Source organism: Homalodisca vitripennis, chromosome 5 (genome assembly GCF_021130785.1).
Source record: "Homalodisca vitripennis isolate AUS2020 chromosome 5, UT_GWSS_2.1, whole genome shotgun sequence".
Taxonomy (NCBI): domain Eukaryota; kingdom Metazoa; phylum Arthropoda; class Insecta; order Hemiptera; family Cicadellidae; genus Homalodisca; species Homalodisca vitripennis.
Genome location: NC_060211.1, coordinates 80770975 through 80794274, shown reverse-complemented (window position 1 = coordinate 80794274; position 23300 = coordinate 80770975). Strand labels below are relative to the sequence as shown.

Below are 23300 nucleotides of genomic sequence, written 5' to 3'. Positions count from 1 at the left end.
GATATATAATTTATCTTTATAAAAGCTTTGGGTCAGACAATTATTGTATGGTTTCTAGTGATACTGGTGTTTGTTAAAAATCAATGTGTTTCAGATAATGTTGCAATCAAAAAGTTATTCAATTACAAATGAAGACATTCAAAAAGAAAGGGAGAAATGTACCTTTGATACAATGGAGCTGACACACTTTTTGGATGGTGGACCTGAAAAAACAAAAGAGAGGAAAGAATTGGGTAATAAAATAAACTAGCTTTTAAACTGATTTTTATTTTTTTTTATTAAATAATGCTGGTTTTAGGTGGTATTGAACACTACTTAACTGATTCTGTTATGTTTCTTTTTTTCTTGAATGTGTTCATTGTACTTTTACTTATTAGTTTTCTCTTTCTCTTCATAAATATTATAAGAGATAGTATCAAAAAGTGTTTGTGGTTCAAAAATTTTAATTAGAATATTGTATCTTAGGAATCTGCTTTTGAATCTATAAAAGTATTTGGTGATATTTGGTTAAGTGTGTATAAGTTAAGAATTATTTGTAACAAAACAAAGTGACCTATTTTCATCAAATTTGGTACATTGGTGTTATTATTATACCTGAATACATAAATACATTTTAATTACAGAATTGTCTCCTCAAAAATTATATGAGTTTTGTAAAGCAATAATATTCTTAATCCTTTGAGGTCCTTTGCATGCCAGCACTCATGTGATTCAGTCACATTATCTATAATGTCAACAGTGCATCATGTTTTTCAACAAGTGTTCTTTTTTTTGTCCATTTCTAATTTGTCTTTTAGAGATGACCTGGTTTCTAGTATAACAGTTATGGTTATTACATATTAAAACATAAGGCAGGCATATTAAAACAATACCACTTCTGAATATATAAAAATAGTCTGTGCTATATTTGTGTTAAGTATCATCTTTCACAAAACAAACTGATCTATTTTCACCAAATTTGGTACATTTGTTTGTGTAGTGAGTGTATCTGAATAGACTAAACAAAGTGTAATTAAAAACATTTATGTGTAATATGTAATATTCAATATATTTGATCATATACGTGTTGTAAGAAAAAAAAATGTCTTAAAAATGTACCCTTCAATATCTGAAAACTCACTTCTTGTGGGGTACCCTCTCTTCTTTTTAACAATTCATGTCACCTTACATAATTTTTCATGTTTTAGAGGAATTCTTCTTAAATGATCCTGAACTAAAGGACAAGGTTCCAGCTGAGTATTTAAGCCATAAAGAGAAATATCAAGAAGCTGTCCGTAAGTCCTGCATTTTATTCAAGAAAATCAATGAGTGGCAAAACAGGAGTAATTCAGGAGGTGGGGTGGGCATGTACGAGTAAGTATCATTTTTGTGACAAGGTAACACTTTCTTCTGTTGATACACAAATAACTCTTTTTCTCTTTTTGTAGATGTTTTCTTTTCAGAAATATTTGTTCACAGTTTTATTCTTTACTTAATAAGTTTGAAAATATTATAAAACTTGTCAATATTTTATGTGTGTTTCTTTATTATAATTTTACACTGTTAATTATAATTTAATTTTACTACATATGTAATCTTCATTCCAGATTAAAGAAAATGAGCAAAAATATGATATACATATACTACTTGCATCAGGCCAGCCAACCCGACAGTGTTACTAAGCGGCTGGTAGCTATTTAAATTTGTTTTCTGTTTGTGCTGCATTCTGATTGAACTTGTTGAAATTACTTAAACCAGAAAGACTTGGACATTTCACAGGACATTGTCTTTTGTAATACAATAATGTGTATTTTCAGTGAGTAACTGAGATTAAAAAAATAGACATTATTGATGTAATATGTCAGGTTACTTCTTGGCAGGTTTGTGTTATAGATATTAACATATAAAATTATGTGTTATTTGGTAATACAAAAAATAAGTCCACTTTTTTCACTCAATTTATAACACCCCAAATTTAGTCCTTGCTGATGCATGTGCAGTAACGGAGAGCAAAAGCACATAATACATTCTTGTTGCAACCAATAATACAACATTTCTCTACTATTAGGTGTATATAATGGTCTTACAATTATATTTTTATTAATATTTTCATTTTTAAATATTGGTGTTAGGCTATTGTACATAACACTTTGTAAACATAGCAATGACAAATAAAGCATCAAACTGTATTTAGTAGTATTATCCAGTATAGAGAATATAAATCCTCAATTGAGAGAAAATACCTTCAAAATGTTGGCACTCTACTGCTAAAGCAGAATTTTTGGAGTTGACATTAGTGGTACTTTGATATTACCCAGAGGCCAGTATTTTTTAAACAGTTTTTCTTACCAGCGACCTTGAAAAACTAAATTATTAGAAAGGACAGACTTTATTTGGCTTACTGTGAAAATTACATACCATTATGATGATCAGTTCTTGTTTTCTGCCTCCCAAAAGGAAGTGATGTCAGTGAGAAATATTTCACTGTATCCCTATTTACTATTTGTATAGACTAATACATACATATTACGAATATAAAAGTCAACATTTACAAGCACTTGAGTTATATGATATTGTGGCAACGATAGTAAGGGTTGTGATGTCCATCCGTGACCATATGTGTAGTAGTTAAGATCTTTAATCCTTTGGGGGGCAATGGCCTGCTGGACAGAGTACAATTATTGTTTTTTGGATTTTAACAATAAATTGAAAGATATGGTGAGTTCAGTAAAAATTTATAAACAGCATTTGTATAACTTTTTGCAGAATAACAATATTTTTTATTGAGAATTGATTATTGATGACAGTAGCCAGACAAAATCTCTCAACATAAAAATGTATTTAAATTAAATATTACTTTTAACTTAGAGATTGTGTTCTCTAAGAGGATTGTGTATGAAAGTTTACCGCATGAAAGACCCCTTTAACTGATAAAATTACTTTATATAATTGCTTTTTAAGAGCATAAAAAGTAGTAGCCAAATAAAAGTTGTTCAGTCATCAATGATGGGAATTGTGTGCTTTTAGGTCTGTATTGGGTGGTACTATTGGGAGTGCTATAGTGAAGGAGGGAATACCATTTACCCTCCACTTTGTCATGTTCGTACCCACGCTGATGGGTCAAGCCACTATCGAGCAACAGGCCTATTGGATTGGCAGAGCTTGGAACTGTGAGATCATGGGTACTTACGCTCAGGTAATTTGTTGAACACAACCTTTAGAATACTGATTGTAGATTTCAGATGGGGACTGGCTCGGACCATCTGTAGAGCTGGGTCCCGGAAAAATATATGAGAGAAGTATACAGTTATAATAAGTAATAACTTATTAACAGTGGATGAGTGTGGTTCCTTACTGAAACATCATATAAACAGAATTGACATCACATGGTTTGTCTGTAATCAAACACAACTGTAGTGAAAGTAGTCTCCAAAGGTTTAAGGTACAATACTTGTCACTGGTCACTTGTGTATGCGTTTCATTGGGTGAAAATAATTTTTCCTGTTTTTTACTCATAGTGAGAACTCCTCAGATACTATAATATTATCAAATGGAACTGAACATTGTCAAAATGCTGTGTAGTGCTATACAAATGTGTTATTTTGAATTATAAAGTCTACTGTCTGTGGTCTAAATTTTTGAATATTTATAGATACATAAACATGTCAGAATTAAACATTTTTTAAATCTTTAATTACAATTTTATGTACAGTAAAATGGGGTAGGTTATAAAGTTATCTTTTCCGTTTTTTTATTTCTATAAGTTAAGTATTTAATTAGGCTACTATTTGTGTTTGTAATAATATAAAAAATATAATTAAAATGTTTTATATTTTTACTGATCTTTGTGCTTGAAATATTTTAAAATTAGGAATGGTATAAAAAACCTCACCATTTACTATTGTTTCAAATTATTTCTTCGAGATGAGTAAAAAAAAGCAAAAAAACAAGTATTTTTTTTTTTGGTAATAAAAAGCAAGTAAACAAGTATATTAAAAATTCAACATTTTATTTTTGTGCTTGTGTATTTTATTTGAATTACAAATGTATGTTGCAGACGGAACTTGGCCATGGAACTTTTATCAGAGGCCTAGAAACAACAGCTCATTATGACCCCAAGACTGAGGAGTTTGTGTTGAACAGTCCAACACTGACCTCTTACAAGTGGTGGCCTGGAGGGTGTAAGTGCACTCTAGTATTAAATTAAATTTCTATAATCCCATATGAAAAGTTCCCTTTTTCCTTTCTGAATAAAACTATACAGTGTGTCCATTACAAGGTTCACACGTTTAAGCTTTCATGACATGCTCATTTACTGGCTGATAATATTTAAACTTTACATACTTCAATTAGAATCAATTAATGGTGCGTAAAATGTACAATTCTCTTATGTTGCCAGAAGTGGAATGGTAGTCGAAAGAAAAGTGTTTAAAATCAAGTGCTAAATTAAAAGCTAGATGTAATCAGTAATAACAACTCTTTTACAATATTATTTTTATTTCTGGAAGGAGAATAAAAATAATATTGGTAAATAATAATAATAATACAATTGGGGAATATAAATAATAAATTATATCAGTTCAAACCAAATGTTTCATCGTGAGGCACTTCACAAAAAAATTGTATAATTTGTATGTAAATAATGTTAAAATACCATATGATGTAAATAAAAATATTTGGAAATATTAATTTAGCCAGTATGACAAATTAGACAGGACTATAGTTTAAACTTTTAACCCATTGGCTTATACATATTTTTACTATAAGCTCAACTGGAGTTATCCTATTAAAAATGCTAAAAACGTAAGAGTTTTGTTATATGTTTATAAAAAACTTATTTTTCAAGTTATTTGGTTATATTTTATATCTTTTTGGATTAAAATGAAATGGGCTTTATTAATAAATAGATAGTGATATGTTTGGTCATAATTTAAAAATAATAATGCTGTACAAACTAAAAAGTTTTAAAATGTTTTAAATAAAAAAAATTTTTTTTACTCAAATAATATAAAATAAAATACCCCATTGTTACTTTTATTTTATTTGAAATGTATTTCTCTACCTAGCAATACTAGAATATGTGAATATATATGCATAGTTTGTCAAAATAAATGTTTTTTCTAAATACTGAAAATTCCAAGAATATAGATTTTTTTTTCTCTTGTAGTACACTAATATTCTTATAGTAACTTATTATTGATTTAAATTTCAATTAATTGTAGTATTGCAGTTTTTCTTATGTGTTACAACAATATTAGTCTAATTTATACTAACATTTGGTTGAAAAAGGAGTTCAAAAAAATTATTTAGATGGCGCTGTACTTGTCAAGGAACGGTTCCGTGATATAAATTTTGAGCCCAGACTAGCTATCACGGAATCGTTCCGTGATACAAGGCCAATGGGTTAATAAATTAGATGAAGATGGAATGGAATTTCCAATAGGGCCTTCTTCATTACTGATTAGTTTATTTTTGTTTTTATTTATATGAAGTGAATACTAAGCATTTATGTGCATTGGTTTTATAACTTTTAAATTTAAGATTTTTATTTAATATTGTGTGTCCTGATTCAATGCAGTGTTTGGCTACATCAGATTTGTCTATTCTTCCAAATTTTGTTTGTACGAAGTGCTCTTTAAATCTTGTTTTTAATTGTTATTTTGTGTCCAATATAAAGTTTATCACAATCATTGCATCTATTTCATAAATTCCTGATTTGTATTCATTTGAAATTTTAACTTCTGAATTTCATAATATTTGGATTAGTTTATTGTTTTTTTCGCAAGTAACAGTTTTATTCTAAAGTTTTGTGTATTTGATTTGAGAAAGTGTTGTATGTTGTGCTAATAAATTCTGGTTTCTTTTTACTTCAAGTGACCATAATGTTTTTTTTTTTTACTTTTGGTTTAAAAAGCTTTTAACTGGTCCCAAAAATAAAAATAATATCGGAAAAGGGTTGTTATTACTGACTACATCTAGTTTTAAATTATTTCAAAATGCTCCAAGAATCTTCAAAGTGCAGAAATTGCTTTATTATGTTCACAAAATAAACTGTTATTGCTGCAAATGTAATTTTGTGTAAACTATATATATATATAAATGAAAAGTTAATCATAAAACCAATTTATTCAGATATCCACATTGATACACTGGTAAGGCCACTTGAAGGTTAGGCCATTTCTTCATCGACTCTTTCACATGAAATCTCACCATCAAAGTTACCATGACTCACTTCATTTTTACTTTCACTGAGTATGTTCTCCACAAATTTACTAAAACTTTCAGAAAAAACGAGGTCATTTTATTGGGACTTCATTTTACCACAACGTTAATGGCAACTAATCTAAACAAACAATCAACAGATGAAATGGTAAACAACAATCGATTTCGAGAGGGTCGACCTGCTTCAAAATCGAACATGTTATATTTTAACAAACCATTAATATAATAGTATATAAAAATACCGAAATAATCTATATCAGGAATATTTTCGACTGCAAAATTATGAACTTAGCATTACAGGCAGTGTCCGTCATTGGTAATTACGCCGATGCTAACTAATAATGGGCAAAATACATCATTGGTAGCCAATGAGTTTATTGTGTGGGGCACACTACACGTGTTTTCTACAATAGATAATGAAAACTAACGACTAAAACTAAACAACTGACACTAAAACAATAGAATAAATGTAATACTATATATGATAATCCGAAAACGCTCCTCCATTGAGAGAAGTTTGACTGCTAGTTCAAAGATTAAGGGTGCGAAACAGTTCATTTAAATAGTTCTTCAAACAGTTACAAAATTTGCCTATGTCATTTGTTTTTATCATTTTTTAAAGTAAAACATGAGTTTAGTCTAGCGATTTGCCAATAAATATATTTTAATTTTTTTCATTATATAATTTATAAAGAGTAGTATATAAGACCCTGTGTAAGCTAAGATTCAATGTTAGTTTTGAAATGACTTATGTCTACTGCTAATGTAATTTATTACTGCATTTTCCTATTCATCCCCCTATTCTATGGGGTAACAGCAGAGTGTCAAATAAAGACTTAATACAGCAACAAGCTCTAGAGAATTATTAACATTCTGCCAGGCAGAGTATTCTGTGTATTGTATTTAGAGAGCTCAATGTCATACATATTTTGTAGACTTGTTAAGATGACAGAAAATTGAAATAAAAATAAAAAAAATAAGAGATGATGAGCATAACTGTAATACAGTAAATGCATGTTTTCTTGAACTAGTACCATAAACAAGAGTGGAAAAAATAAAAGTAGTTTTTATTGAAATTAAACTTTTTAGTAGAAGTTCAACTAGTTAGCAATATTAAGCATAAGGTTGCTGTTTAAAATTGGTTGAAACAAAACACGTTTTTTTATTATATTGAGTTTCTTATCTGCGATACAAACAGAAAAAAATAATTTATAATTTTGACATATTTCTTTGTCTTTTCTCCTGTTATAACTTTCAAACTTGATTTTATATTTGATAACTAATTGTCATTGTTCTTATGATTTATTGATTAGTCCATGTTGTTTTTAAATATATTGTTTTTTATTAGTATTTATGTACTGTGACTTTTACATATGTTTTTTATCATTCATAAAACACTTTGAAAATGGTTATTTAGACCCATTATCTATGTACATAATAGTAACATTTAAAATTACAATATATGTGACAAAGTAAATTCTGTAATTTATTTTGTATGTGTAAAACACATTTAAAAGGTAATTTGTTAAATGCCTTTTTTTTAACAATCAAAAACAGTAAATTACACTTTTTATATTAAATTCTTAGTTTCTGTACTTTATTAAAGAGTATTTTCTAAGAAAAAAAGGCACCTATTGTTTTGAATGCTAATTTTTATTAAAAGTAGATATGAGGTAGAAAGTTATTACTTCATTAATCTATTCAGTTCTTGAGTGTCTATCATAATGGTGTTGAATTTACAATTTTTATAGGTTTTAACATACACAGAACAGTTTTAATTATTGAACATTTTTCTCAAAATTATAATTTTTTGTTTATACAACTGTAATAACTTGTTTTCTGAGCTTAAATTAATATCATCCAGTAAGTTATCAAGGGATAGACCAAATTAAATAATACTTTCATTAGATATTCAATATAGTATAGTTCCTTGGTAAGTACCATCCATTATGGATTTTGTTGTAAAAACTATAAAATGCGTTTCATACAGTGTAATATACAGAAACTTTATGTACACAGTGGGGCAGACTGCCAATTACGCGATCGTGGTGGCACAACTCTACACGCAGGGCGTGTGTCATGGCATCCATCCGTTCATAGTCCAGCTTAGAGATGAGGAAACACATATGCCACTTCCAGGTACAGTACACAACAAGTGTTAGTATATTGTTTCATCCATGACTTGAGAGAGAATAATGTAAATAAATGTAATATTGATTCATGATCAATCAATTGATTCATGAACGACGACCCGTGATAACGGAAACGTCTGATGATGATGATGATGATTGATTCATGAGGTTAATAAAGAAACTAAAGATGCACAGCATGAGAGAGATACTTAAAAATAAAGAATACCCCTCTTATAATGCTGTTATGGTAAAGTACTAGCCTTACATAATATATAAAAGTGAAAGAAGAATATATCCAAATTTGCAAATATAATTTCATTTAAAATTTCTCAACTAGTTTCTTTACTCACCTCATGGGTTGTAAATAATTCAGTTATGTAATAATCTTGTTTTTAAGGCTTACATGTCTTTTGTCATGTCTCATGTCAAGTTGAAAACTTTAAAGTTACTATCCTGCAAGTTTTTCAGTTCACACTGTGTTGAAAATTTTTAAAATTACTCGCAATTATATCAGCCTGATAATTTCAGGACATGAAGAGATTGAGGTTAAATATTAGCAACGAAATAAAGTAATATTTGACCAATTGCATAACAATAAATCTGTTTCTAAATTTAGGACATAGTTATAGTTTTGTAGACGAATGCTATAAAAATAAGCAAAACCCATGTTTGAACTTGTGTTTGCAATTAGTTTAGCCTGATAGTTACGACATACGTGCAGTTGATTATCGTTACTATAATCATCTGTCAATTCTCGGCTCTACTAATAAGTGTAAATGATCATTTATTTATTCCTTAACAAGCCGAAGTTCAAATCATGGACGAATATGAAAATAATTTGTAGAATGAGTGAGGTACTCTTCGTAGTAATGTAAGTGTAATTGGTTCTTAGAAAGGTTGACGTACGGTTTTACACAGGCTTTTAATCACGTACGTTACGATTGACATCTGATTCGGAATTCCAATATTTGCTGAAGTCCTGTGACTAGTGCTGGGTTGATTTAACAACTCCTCATCTGCTTAGTACAGAAGTACTACTGTACAGGGTAAAAGTATTAAAGAAAAAAATGTAAAGGTATAAATTACAGACAAACCTTTATTGGGTATGGTGAACGAGATACTATTGTAGATTGAGTGCCAAATAGATAGGGTTTTTATCTGATTTTTAAAATATTATTAATAGGGTTTGCTAAATTTATAAAGTTACTATTTCTTAAATTTCAGGTATCAAAATTGGAGAAATTGGTGCTAAATTAGGAATGAATTCGGTGAACAACGGATACCTTGGATTTGAGAATGTACGGATCCCTCGACTCAACATGCTTATGAAAAATGCTAAAGTGCTGCAGGTAAGTATTAGGATATCTGTAATTATTTCCTATTGTAAAGTTTGAGGTAAGTTTTTATGTGATGTCTCTTGAATATTAAATAATTCACTCCTCAACATGGAGCAATGTGTACATTGTACATTTATTGTGAATCGTGGATTCTATAAATTTAATGGATGAGGATTAATTTAGAAATTACCCTCATGTTAAAATGGATAACATATCTTTTAATAAACAACAAACACTTGATTTTTAGGAAAGAAAATAAATAATGAATTTACAATTGACTTAGGTAAATATCAATAATATTTTATGTACAGGCAATATATTAATTAGCTGTATATAGCCTACTTTACAAGACTGGTAGGTATTTTGTAGTTATACTTTTCCAGCGAATTCAATTTACAAAATCTATTACTTCATGTTTTGATCCGGTATTTGATGTCCAAATACTGAGCTAACCTCCTATTATAGTTGAAATGAAATAGAAGTGTTTGTTGTTATAGGACGGTACATACATCAAGTCTCCGAGTTCTAAACTCACATATGGCACCATGATATTTGTCCGAGTGGCACTAGTCAAAGGAGTAGCGGGCAGTTTTCTCGCCAAGGCTGTCACAATAGCCACAAGATATAGTGCTGTACGGAGACAATCTGAGATGAAACCAGGGTAATTTTAGTGTATAATACAGCAGCATATTTGTGTTCTCAAGAAACTCAGTTAATCATGTAATGAAAAAATATAAGATAAAGGGCCCTATGGTTGTAAAATAATAAGGTAACAAAAACATAAATCATACATAAAACTGCAATATGAATTGTAATGTTATACCCTAATTTGTCTTAGGTTTATGATATCAGTAAACTATAAAAATCTATTATATTTAAGGTTATTTGAGTGCAACAAAATAATTAAAATGTGCCTAAATTTTACAAAACATATCATGTACTAGTTTTTTTTATATATTAGACATTGTATTTCACTGTACTACACTACCTTATATATCTAGAAAATTTAAGTTGGAACATTTGGTTGGAGCCCCATGATTTATGATTTTAATTGTATTCTTTTGGGATTTTCAGCATTATTAACCCTCCAAGCGCTACTATCGCACTGTGCAATATGTTCGTTTTTGTTATATTACCGTAAAACGGTTTATTTAATTATTCCGTAATTTTCATAGTACAACGTAGGAGAGATATCTCTACGCACTGGCTCTATTTTGTAAGCCTTTGAGTAGGGTGAAAAATAACAGTCAGCTGATTTTGTCATCTGTTGCCGCGCTCGCCAATCAGCTGGAGATGGTGCCCACAACCTGGTGCGACTGACTGGTGTGAAACTTCTTGTGTGCGTTGTATGTTGTACTTCTCAAAAACAAACACGTAGTTGGTACTGGTGCCCTTGATGTGATTGTGGTGTTCATCCTGGTTGCTACAGTGCCTTAGAACACTTCAGCAGGCCTGTAGAGGGAGGCAAAAGAAAGAGGGTAGCGCAGCAATCAGAATCTGACTCTAAGTTTCTTTTGTCGAGTGTAAATATGTATATAAACAACAGGACCATAATAAAATTTTTTACTATTCATAATTATTATAACAGACATTTAGCTTTTGTGAGGTTATATGTACATCCAAACCAATATTGTTTGAGAAGTGTTTACTTTGAATGTGTCCATTGTGCAAATTTTGGTGTGCGGAACATTTTTTTTAGTTTTTATGTTTTGTGTGTGTAGTTTTTGTTCAAAAGGCTTTGAAGTGATATTTTTATTGTTCACAATGAAATTTGAAACAATTTTTATATTTTGAAATACGAGGGGTATCCAAAAAGTAAGTTTCCCTGTTCTGTAAAAAGACGCGTACGTAACACAGCGTGCAGCTGTGGGCGGGGATATGTAGCGCGGTTCGGTTGGCAACAGGTGCGCCGGTCACTGGCCCATTGTCACGCTTCTCAGTCAGTTGCTGCCCAAACATCATGGAGACTCCACTGCGTTCTGCCGCCAGTTGCGAAGTCCGTAGTGTTATTCGTTTCTTGACCGCCAAAAACGAAACTGCCGTTGAAATTCATCGTCAGTTGTGTCAAGTGTATGGTGAACATGTTATGTCCGTTCAGATGGTCCGTCGTTGGCGTGCAATGTTTTTTGGAAGGAAGAGAAAATGTTCATGACGATGAGCGTAGTGGCCGACCGGCCAATTCTCGGCAACCTGACGTCATTAATGCTGTACGAGCAGTTATTGACAATGATAAGCGAGTGACTCTCGATGAAATTATGGATAAACTGCCGTCAAGTGTTGAAGTTAGCCGGTCATCTGTGCACAATATCATGACAGAAGATCTTCAGCTTGCAAAAGTGTGTGCAAGATGGGTGCCTCACTTATTGAGCAATGCCCATAAACAACAACGAATGGCTGCTGCCCAGTCTTTCTTGCGATTGTTTGACGATGAAGATGAAAACCTTTTCAGTAGAATAGTCACTGGTGATGAAACATGGATTCACCACTCAACTCCAGAGACCAAACGCCAGAGTATGGTGTGGCAAAAAAAAGGAGAGGCAGCTCCTCAAAAAGCCAAAGTTTTTGAGTCGGCAGGAAAGGTAATGGCTACAGTTTTTTGGGACTGCCGTGGAGTGTTATTGATTGACTATCTTCCTCGTGGCGAAACCATAAATGCAGAAAGGTATTGTGAAGTTCTCACCAGACTTCGGCTGGCAATACAGAATAAACGGCGCGGACTTTTGTCGCGCACGGTTCTGCTTATTCAAGATAACGGCCCGACCACACGCTGCTCGTGCAACAATGGAACTTTTGAGGAAATTCAAGTGGGATGTTTTTGGTCATCCTCCATACTCACCAGATCTTGCACCTAGCGATTTTCATCTGTTTCCGGAGCTGAAAAGACACCTTGGCGGTCGGCGATTTGCCAACAGCGATGACCTTCAAAATGAGGTGGATACTTGGCTTAAAAATTTGGCGGGTGAATTTTGTGATGCTGGAATAAAAAACTACTTCCTAGATACCAAGAGTGCTTACAAAGGGATGGTAACTATGTAGAAAAATAAGGTACGATGTAAAAAGTTGAATAAATGTGTTTAAGTTATTTTTTGAGTCTTTTTAACTTTTTCATAATTAATGGAAACTTACTTTTTGGATACCCCTCGTATTTATAACCATGTTTTAAAACGCATTTACAACCTCACCATCTAAAAAAAACAAAAAGAAAAATAGATCTACTACTCATCAAGATTTTTTTTAGAGAAAATTGTTAAGTGTTTTGAATTATCTTTATTTCCTAAAGCATGTTTTTCTGAAAAGAATGATATATAACACATGATGTTTGAATGTATATTTGTATCTAAAAAGTGCCTTTTAAGAAACCATGTATTTTGCTTCAAAACAGCCCAGCACTTTAAAGTGATTTAATTACCACTTGGAGGGTTAAATCTTGTTTCAACCCTTTGGAGATCACCCAATAAAGAAGAAAGTATGCCAAATTGTCAATTTATTTAAAAGATATTTGCAGTTTCTTGAGAATAGACAAATAAATTAGTACTTAGTGTTCATCAGTAGATCTTATTTGTGGTATTTTACACCGGTTATTAAAGTGAGTAATCATTCATTAATTAACAAAACAATCCAGAGACTTTTATCATGGAAACTGGTATATTTTAAGAACTACAAGTCATGTTATATCTTTGAATTTAATTCGATATGTTATTAAACAAGCTTTAAGAATGTATACCTTTTACTTTCCAAAGTACATAGGTATATATTTGCATTACTTAAAATATGTATTTGTAAAACTGACAAAAAAAAAGAATTTCAAAATATTCCTACACATGATAAAAAATATTGAGATATAAACCTACATGTATTTTTATAGAGAATATATCTTAAACCTTTAAGGGACAAATCTTTGTACAAGGTATCTGGCCAAAACCAAATCCAATCAGTGCCATCGAAATATCCTCCTGTGACGGATGGCGAGAAAAGAAAATGAGTCCAATATTGAGGGAGTGTGTAAAAGTCAAATATTTGTTACATGATTTTCAAGTTATTTTCTTGATTGGGGATAATTTGCTAAGAAAGTTTTCCTTACAGTTGCGATCAAATGTTGGGTGGCGAATTCTGAAAACCACATGGGGATTTATTATTTGTGTTCATTTGATCTCATGTTTAAAACACTGAAAGACAATTGTCATGTTAGTATATAACCTATATTGTTGTCAAGATACAGGACATGTTGTTTTACAATGTTTCAGCAAAGAAAGTTTAAATAGATACGGAAGTTTTGTAATAAAACTGATTGCTGCGTGTCGGTTTTTTAGTGTTGTTGACGCCCCATGTAGTTGTGCGCCATTTTGTTACGAGTCCCACGTTGCTGTACAATTTTGCTCCGGATGGCGTTGGTCGCCATCTTGCTCAAAATCTGCCCAAAGCTAGCTGCGTCCCCTTGGTACTGCTTGAAACTCTGCCACCTCCCAGATAAACAGTTTGCTGTCCCAATCCTCTCCCAATCACTATTCAAAATGTGCTCCCTCTCATTGGTTATGTAAATTACTTTGTGTTGGCTAACTCATACTATTCCAAGTTAATACCAAATTACTATCAAAATTGAATGTCTGTGGTGTTATCACCAACAACAAGTCTATATCTATCTCAGGTTTTTAAATAGGTTGAGTAGTGGTTAAAAAATTCAATATTACTCCATTAAAGTTCCTATCACACTTCTTTATAAATGGGATACTCAAATAAAAGTCAAACCAAATGACCTTGACGTCAATTTATTCCATATTACACTGTCCATACATATATAATTCCACTCACCTTGCTTTGATAATTTAAGAGTCTAACATAATATCCCATCCCTCATTAAAATTTCAATACACCATAATATAGTTTCCTATTAATTTCATCACTACTGTCCCAGGAGGATCCACATGAACACAACCTCCTTGCTTCAAGTCTAGAAAGAGAAGAAGGAATCTCTGTATAAAACTACACATACCGACTCAAAACAATACTCATCCCCTCTCCCGTTCAAATCAGCGTCTTCACGATTAAATATAATTTGATTCTTTTCTTATATAATTGTCGAAATTTATCACGTTCACTATAATTAATCAATTTAAGTCTTTCTATTTTCTTTTTATTATTTTTTCAAAGCTTTTTATTTAAATTTTTAGCAACATGTGCTTTATGATGTCATTAATATACAAGTCATTTATCCCACAATTGGCTTTTCTGCATAATTTTATTTAGTACTTTTGTAAAACACGAATTTTGGTTATGTTTAATTCATTTTAATTAATTAAATCTTTTCCCGTATAAAGTTTAATATATTTCTTTGTTATTAATTAAATAAATCTCAATTCCGACAACATGTGATTCACTGACGTCACAGTCTGCCGATTCACTGACGTCACAGTCTGCCAATTCCCCGCGAATATTCAAATGTCGTAATTTGACCTATTACATGATTACATAAGCACTAATTAAGTGTGTTAGGCAAATTAGTCATGGTACCTGTTACATAATGCATACTGTAGAAATAAAAAGATATATAATTTTTTAGAGAGAAAGAGCCCCAGATTATAGACTACCGTACCCAACAGTACAAGCTGTTCCCGTCCATAGCGACCAGCCTGGCCATGCTGTTCTCTGCCAACTGGTTATGGGATATGTACAACAATGTGACCAGTGAATTGGAGCAGGGAGACTTGGAGCGTTTGCCAGAGGTACCACAACATTTTATTTTTATACAGTTTTAATTTTTTTTAAATGTATATTTTTTCTTAAAGAACATTTTAATTTCAAATTGGCATACAGGTATTATCTAGTACAAATACTGAAGGTTTCACACAAATTGAGCAAAAATTAATATTAATACGAATTATTCTTTTTTAATTCAATTACAAGTTGTCACAAGAACTAACTTGTTGCAGTCAAACATTGTAGCCAAAAACATATAGAAACCATATAATATACAATATATGTAAGACATGCTTAATTTAGTCTTTAAATGTACATTACATCCGCTGCTGGAATTTTTAATTTAGTTTACTAATACTGCTAAGAATATTTATTGCGTCTTCACAAAGTGCTTTAAATTTGTTTACTCATAATCCCAATCCTCCATATACCCAAATTTTGGTTTTTAAGAGATAAAAGAAATAAAATATATTTTCAATCTCTTGTACACTTATAGATAAAATGAAAAAAAATGTAGCGAAGTTTATATTTCATCACCAAAAAAGTGTATTTATTGGCTGAGCGTTAATGGAGTCTATTAATTTTCGGCTAAAAAAATTCATTTCTGTCTATCTGTCTGTACAAAATCTAGAAAGTAAACTGATCTAAAGACTTGGAATTTTGGATTAGGTTTAATTTCTCTAAAGCAACACCGAGTTTGATGATGATGCATGTCACTCCATGGGATTTGGCTGAGTGTTAGCAAATAGTTTTATATATTGGTCTTATGAAACTGTAATGTCAATGAGAAAATAACGGAATACATACATTTATAAACAAGCTGAGAACAATCATATGATATTATTAACTGGTAGTTTATTCATACAGTATGGAGAAAAAAATTATAGAGTGGAAATTCAATGTTAAAAGTATGTGACAAGATTTGATTTCAGCACAATCTTGTAGTACCCTCCCTAACTCAATAGAATTGTTATTATTTAAACACTGCTATGAAACTGAACAAACATGTGAATGCATCTTTTGACAAGAGATGAATTATAGACTTTAAATTTTGCATGCAACCTTAGCGAAGCCTGTTATGTAACACAATGTGTAGCATACTCCTACCTTGTTTATTTATTACATGTATCTTTATAAATAATAGTTTTAAATTTGATAAAACCGCTTGAATAGGAGTATTCAGGAAGTTAATATTAGGGACATTTTTATCTATCAACAAAGTTTCTCAAGAGTTGTAATTATTTTTTGTATTCAGATTGTAAAGATCCAATTAACAAAGTCTGAAATTTTACAATAACACCAAGATTGGTTTTTAATCCATTAATCACATTTTTAAAATGATCTGTCCCAGCTACATGCGATGGCTTGCTGCCTGAAGGCGGTGTGTACAAGTGATGCAGCCGAGGCTATTGAAGTGTGTCGACGAGCCTGTGGCGGCCACGGCTACATGACCTGCAGCAATTTCCCAACAACGTATGGCTTTGTCACAGCAGCAGAAACCTATGAGGGCGAGAACACTGTTCTGTTACTGCAGACGGCAAGGTAGGCTTGCTTCCTGTCTCACTGAACAGTGAAATAAACCGTATGTTATGTTATTAGGGATTAAAATGATGTATTGTATATTTTTATTTCTATATAGTTTGCAAAAATTAATTGTGGGGAAATACGTTTTATAAATAATGTAAAAAATGACACAAACTCTCTACCTGTATTTTTTAGGTGTTGTAAGTAGTAATTTTGCACTATAAGAGATTTTTTAATTGAAAAACTAGTTATTTTTATGACATCTATTTAGGAGTTCTCAAGTTCCAAAAATATTTTTCTTATGAGTAAAACTGAATCTATTTTTACAAATAAATTGCCATGAAGGCGTGGTTCATCAATTTAAGATACTTTCATCCAGAAAGTAGATTACGTTTTGATATAAACAAAAAACAAAGTACAAGAAAAATATGGTATTATATACATTTGAAAGTGACACTATTTTTCAACATAATTTAGGCTCTTATCATAGCGGTGAACTAGTTTTGAAATTCCAGTGTTATAAAATTTTGCTGCTTGAGACTTCAACCAGGTAATCACATCCTCCCATAGTTCTACGCTGTCATCAAAGCGCTGTGTCACAAGTCTGGTTTTCATTGCTGGAAACAGGTGGCAGTAGCTGAGTGCAAAGTTTAGATTGTAAGGCGGATGTGGAAACACCTCCCCCCCCACTTAAAAACATCCATGACTTCTTGAGTCCGATTTGCCATGTACGGTCAGGCGTTGTCATGCAAAAACAAAATTTTTGAACTTAACTTAAATGTGCTTGTTTTATATTGCTCTTCTTATGGTTGTGCCATGTTCTAAGATATCAACAAGAGCTCCTTTCCTGTCCCTAAAACAGTTGCCATAATCTTCAATGTCGACAATGTTTGCATGTATTTCCTTGGTTTTTTGGGGAAGTGTGTGTGTCCCACTCCATAGATTGTAATTTGGTTTTGCAAGTCATGTGTTTTACCTAAGTCTCACCTCCTGTAATGATTCGATTGAGCAGCAAGTCACCATCTTTTTAGTAAGTGTCCAAAAATATCAATAAAGCAACCATAAAGTGACTTTTTTGGGTTTCTGTTCAGATTTTCGGTACCCATCTTGCACAAAATTTATTGTAACCTAACTTTTGTGTAACAATTTCGTGTAACCTCTCTCGCTAAGTAAATTGGTGTCTTCTCGGGTTATGGGTCTGATTACGGTACATGGTCACCTGAGGAAGCATCGTCACAAAGTTGGAATCCTTAGTGAGGATTCGCTCTGTGACGAGTAGGAGAAAACTGCTGAACACCTCTTCTTTGACTGCCCTGCAATAGCAAGGGAGCAGTACGCCTTATTTGGTAGTTTGGACAAGGGTGACGAATTTCCCCAGGAGGACCTAATTGGTTGTTTTCGGTGGTTTTTAGAACTGCCATTTTATATATATATATATAATATACATATACGTGTGAAAAATATGACCTGAAATTTGTGTGTGTATATTATATATATATATATATATACACACACAAATTTCAGGTCATATTTCTTCACACACCTGTTTGCTGAGCAACTTTTGATTTTGAAGAAATAAAATTAACTTTTAACTTTTATCTCCTTATCTTGGATATGCATACAATTTCAGAATCACAAATAGTTAATCAGGGAAGTGCAATGTACAAAGTTGCAAAAGTAAAATAGTGAAGTTGCATAAAACATAATGAACTTTGCAGTGTTTCTATAGTAGATATGGTGGAGTTCAAAAATTCAGTTGTACACAACTGAAGCTACTTGTTCAGTATTTTTATCAGTAACTGGATAATGTACAAAGGTACCTGGTGAAAGCGTGGCATCAAGTTGGGAGTGGAGAGATGATGCCGCCTACTGTCAAGTATTTGCTCAAAAAACCGACTACAAAGGCGTGGCAGAACAACATCCTCTGTTTCATCAAAGCTTATCAACAAGTAGCTGCAGGGTGAGTTTTAAATCATGAAATGCTTCACCATTGACTTCCTCTCTGTACATATAAATTGAAAAGTGTATTATGTGAAGGTGATTACTTTTTATTACAACAAATGTAACAATAACTAATAAACATACATTAATTAGACTCGCATGTCAAATGATACTTGTGTGATGTTTTACGGGTTTGAGGGGTGTTACTAACTTGAATTGTTTTCATAACTGCCACCTAGTTATGTACATCTAAACATTGAGTATATTGTCAATAAGCTTTCAATTCTCAAAATATTTGCTTCAAAACTAAATCATTAAAAATGTTTACTGTGTTAGTGGAGTTTTATCGGAGTCACTGCTTTGTGATGCCTTTCTTTTTCTCCCAGGCCTAAGGGGTCTCCAGAAATGTTCTAATAAGTGGAAACATTCCCTGTGCACACCTGTATTACAGCCAGGGCACCAAACTCTGCTTCTGTCTTTTTTTGCTTTAGCAAACTGTTTACTGGCATAATTTGACCCTAGCTTGAAAGTTCATTAGGGTCCGGTTCGTACTCTTCACCACTGCCACTTTAAAAATCACGAAGTTTAGTGTCTGCATGTATATTAGGAGCTTCAATGTCACTTGCATCGTTTTCACTAGATACATATTCATCTAAAACATCCCGAATTTCACTAGGATGTTCCAAAGTATCACGATCCATGTTTGTAAAATTACGCAACAACGCAGTCAGCTGTAAGCAGTACGCAGTTGTAACGTATCGTCAAAACAAAGTATGACGTAATGCATTGCCTCCACAATTATGCATTGTCGGGATTATATGTACTATAAAAAAACTTCATCTTTCAAATGATACCGAATTTGACTACTTTTGCTGCCATTTTAATATGAATATATTCAAACAAACAAAGCACTGTTATATAGTCGCGAGTGCGACTTTGCTCAGCATAATAGGCATTAATTAGTTGCGGCTGCGACAAAAAGTGCTCAGAGGGTTAAGAATTATTTTTTTACTTTACATATTAGTTAAATGTGGCACAAGTATCTGGTTACCTGTGATGCACAAAAAGGTTTTAGTGTAGGATACATATTTTATAATTTTAAGAACCTTATATAAAATTAATAAATCTTAATGTTATAATTATTTATGGAAATTATTACTTTCTTTTGCTTATTTCATAATCTAAATTCTAGTTATTATTTGTGCTTAGTGTTTACTAGAGTTTACATTATACTTGAGTGATGTGCTATGAGATGCCTACGTATTCGGTTGGGTATTTGTAATTTAATCTGAAATTGCACCATTTAACCAGACCTTAATAATTAATTATTAACTTTTGATAATACAGTAAAACCCCAGTTAATCGAACTTGGATCAACCAGAACGGTTCCATGAATGATAACACGTATATAAATAATTCAGCAAAATAATTTATATTCAAGAGCAGAACCAATTCTCCGTCTCTGGGCAGAAGAGTGAGTACGTGCGTAATGCATTGATGTAATGACTGGCTAGGCACATAACGTTTCCTTGAGATGATTCATATTCTCCTCCTCTCACCAACTGCCGTTGCGTTGCAGGCCTGCCGGCTTACTTCACTACTATTAGTCATCTTCCCTGCTCCTGCCGTCATTCCAAAGTATAAATTATAGAAATCATTTGTAATTCATTTACCCTATGTACCCATTCTAATAGGTTAATGTTAGTAGATGATATTGGGTTAACTTAAAGAATGGCCGCCCCCCTTATTTTGGTTAATCAGAGTTTTGCTGTAGTTCTTTTTCTAATAATCTATTTATATTTAAAGTTTTGTTGTTGACCCTTGTAATGTCTGTGCCTGGGTGTTAGCCATGTTGCGTGCTGTGCGAGTGCTCTGGAGAAAAAGACAAGGCAGGGTATTGCCCCCGAAGTTGCGTGGAATGAGACTTCAGTTCAACTGGTTCAGTGCGCTGTGGTAAGTAAATCTGTTCTATTTTTTTAGAACTTAACATGCTTTGTTTTTTAATCCAGGGCGTAAAAATCAAGAGATTTTGGTAGTAAAGTATGATTTTTGAGCATTTTTCACTGCATTGATTGTTAAGCAGCAAACCTTATTTAGAAAGATCATCCAACATTAAAAGTACTCTTGGTAATTGTCACTTTTCATAATCTCTTGGTTTCTGGCAGATGATAAATTTCTTTGTATTTTCGCAGTTCCCTGGCAAGTGCTGTGATATATTAATTTTTCTTTATCGTTTAGCACTTTAGCATGTGATATCTAAAGATAAAACACTCAATCGTTGTTGTTGTTGCTCACTTCAGTGTGGTGTAACAACTCACTTTGTTTCTCTCTGTGAGTAATGGCTAACTAAACAATTGGTTGTCAATTGAGTTTGAGCTATTCTTTGACTTTAGTAGGCCTACTTGTAAATAACTTTTGTACAAGTTTATATTTATTTCGTAACACTTTTTGTCCAAGCTAATGTTATTCAGTTAGACTTTGTTCAAACTAATGCAGAGTCACTATGTAATTTCAAATAAAAATGTGTAAAAATCAAATATTTTATTTATTTTTGTGATTAAGTGATGAGACTTAGTTGGGTTGTTTATTTTTGAGTATGCCCTTAAATAAAGTGATCTGAATAGTGCTAGTTATTTATAATATACACCATTCGTAAAAATGCAGTATACAGTTTGCAGATAATTTATTTTGGTTTTGTTTTTAATTCATTGCAGAAATAAATGCAGTTTAAATTTATTAAAATTTAGCACAGGTATGTTTAAAAAATTAACAATATTGGCTAAAAATACATAAACACACACACACACACACACACACACACACACACACACACATATATATATATATATATATATATATATTTATTTATTTAAAATGGGCTAAACTGACCAGTTGAGTACATTAGGAAAGAGGGAAACATCAGCATTACAATAAAAATGTCAATTATTAATTATCATTACCTCTCTCTTAACCTGATTAAAATTAATCAGGCTCATAATTATAACAAACCCAGTTCAACTACTGTAGTGGTGCTCGAGAGTGTACAGGGTATCTCGGTTACAGGCTCACTGTAGGTCGTTCATAGTGCAGACATTTGTGGAGACCCTGGCCGCAGCCAAGGCTACGATGTCTCCCGCACTACACCTGGTACTGTCTCAGCTCTGTCAGCTCTACACTGTCTACTGGATGCTCCGGGATATTGGACACTTCCTCATGGTACACTTACACTTATACTTATTTTTATTATTTTGTAGTTAAGGACAGTCTTATTCCAAAACAATTTATATTTTAATTATAGTTCCAATATTTTATACTATTTACTATCAATTTAAAATTAAACAGTTGTGTTAGTCTGATTATGCTTTGAAAGTGAAGGGCCTCACACAAAAATAAAATCTGGATTATTGGATTGTTGAATGTGTTCACATATACACATAACATCAAGATGGTTATTATCAGCCACTAGTTGTGACAGAGGAATCCAGCTATCCGACAACTTCTCAGGCAATTGGATTAACTGGGGGAATCAGCCAAACCCCGACAGAAAAACTGATTGAAACACCACCAGAGAAAACTAGCACCGTGACCGGTTCTTATTTAAAAGTGAAGAGGTGCCCACTAGTGACATCCCAAAAGCTAGGAGAAAACGAAACTTATGAACAGTTTTTCGTTAGAAAAATCAACAGCCATCAAACCAAACATCCCTCTCTTTTTTTAGACAACACTCACACCAAGAAGAAAATAAACCAGACCAGGCACAGTCCTCGAATTTTTCTGAACACAAACCGACTAAAAAAATAATTTACCATCAAAATGTAAGAGGACTATCTAAGAAAATAGATAGACTTAACCACATTTTAAATACTGATAACCCAACCATTTTAATAATAACTGAACATGAATTAAATACTAACAACCTGTTACTAACAAAATTTGACGGTTATTCATTGGTTACAAAGTTCTGTCGGGAAGATCACAAATTAGGTGGAGTGGTCATTTACATCAAAGATACAGCAAACATTTTCAGTATACTAGAGTAAGAAACTCGCTCGCTGTCACTAGGCCTAGTTAAAACGTCACAAATTGCCTCTGTGTGGCCTTGAAGAACAGATGATAACCTCACATTCTCAGATTGAACTAACCTTATCTGTTCTTGAAGTTTCTCGCATATTTTGTGTCAGATAAAAAATTTCATCAGTGAAAATTCTAGTATGTACAATACAGTAAACTTTGTCAGATAAATTAGACGAGTCACTCTCATTCACAGTCCTCTCACGTTGCTCCAACTGTTTACAGTTCTCACACAAAAAATTGGATTTTTCACCTTTTAAAAACAAGAAATCTTTCTTATGTTTCCCGGCACACATAAATTGGAACCACTTCATACAGTTTCCTTCACTCATAAGTCTCCTGAGCTGCTTGTAACTCTTTTTGGACAAGCTCCACATAGTAGTGGATTTTTTAAAGACTA

At 32.2% G+C, this 23300-nt stretch overlaps 1 protein-coding gene across 1 annotated transcript in view; it reads left to right on the top strand.

The window, feature by feature from the left end:
• Positions 1-23300, top strand: part of LOC124362439 (probable peroxisomal acyl-coenzyme A oxidase 1) — a 32261-nt gene that overhangs the window by 5260 nt on the left and 3701 nt on the right. Inside the window, exons 2-13 of the mRNA XM_046816941.1 lie at positions 95-233; positions 1188-1353; positions 3007-3175; positions 4037-4160; positions 8221-8340; positions 9558-9682; positions 10168-10331; positions 15228-15390; positions 16716-16906; positions 18705-18848; positions 20677-20782; positions 21893-22045. Coding sequence (XP_046672897.1) covers positions 98-233; positions 1188-1353; positions 3007-3175; positions 4037-4160; positions 8221-8340; positions 9558-9682; positions 10168-10331; positions 15228-15390; positions 16716-16906; positions 18705-18848; positions 20677-20782; positions 21893-22045 — 1761 coding nt within the window. The 5' untranslated portion in view covers positions 95-97. The remainder of the gene's footprint in view (positions 1-94; positions 234-1187; positions 1354-3006; positions 3176-4036; positions 4161-8220; positions 8341-9557; positions 9683-10167; positions 10332-15227; positions 15391-16715; positions 16907-18704; positions 18849-20676; positions 20783-21892; positions 22046-23300) is intronic.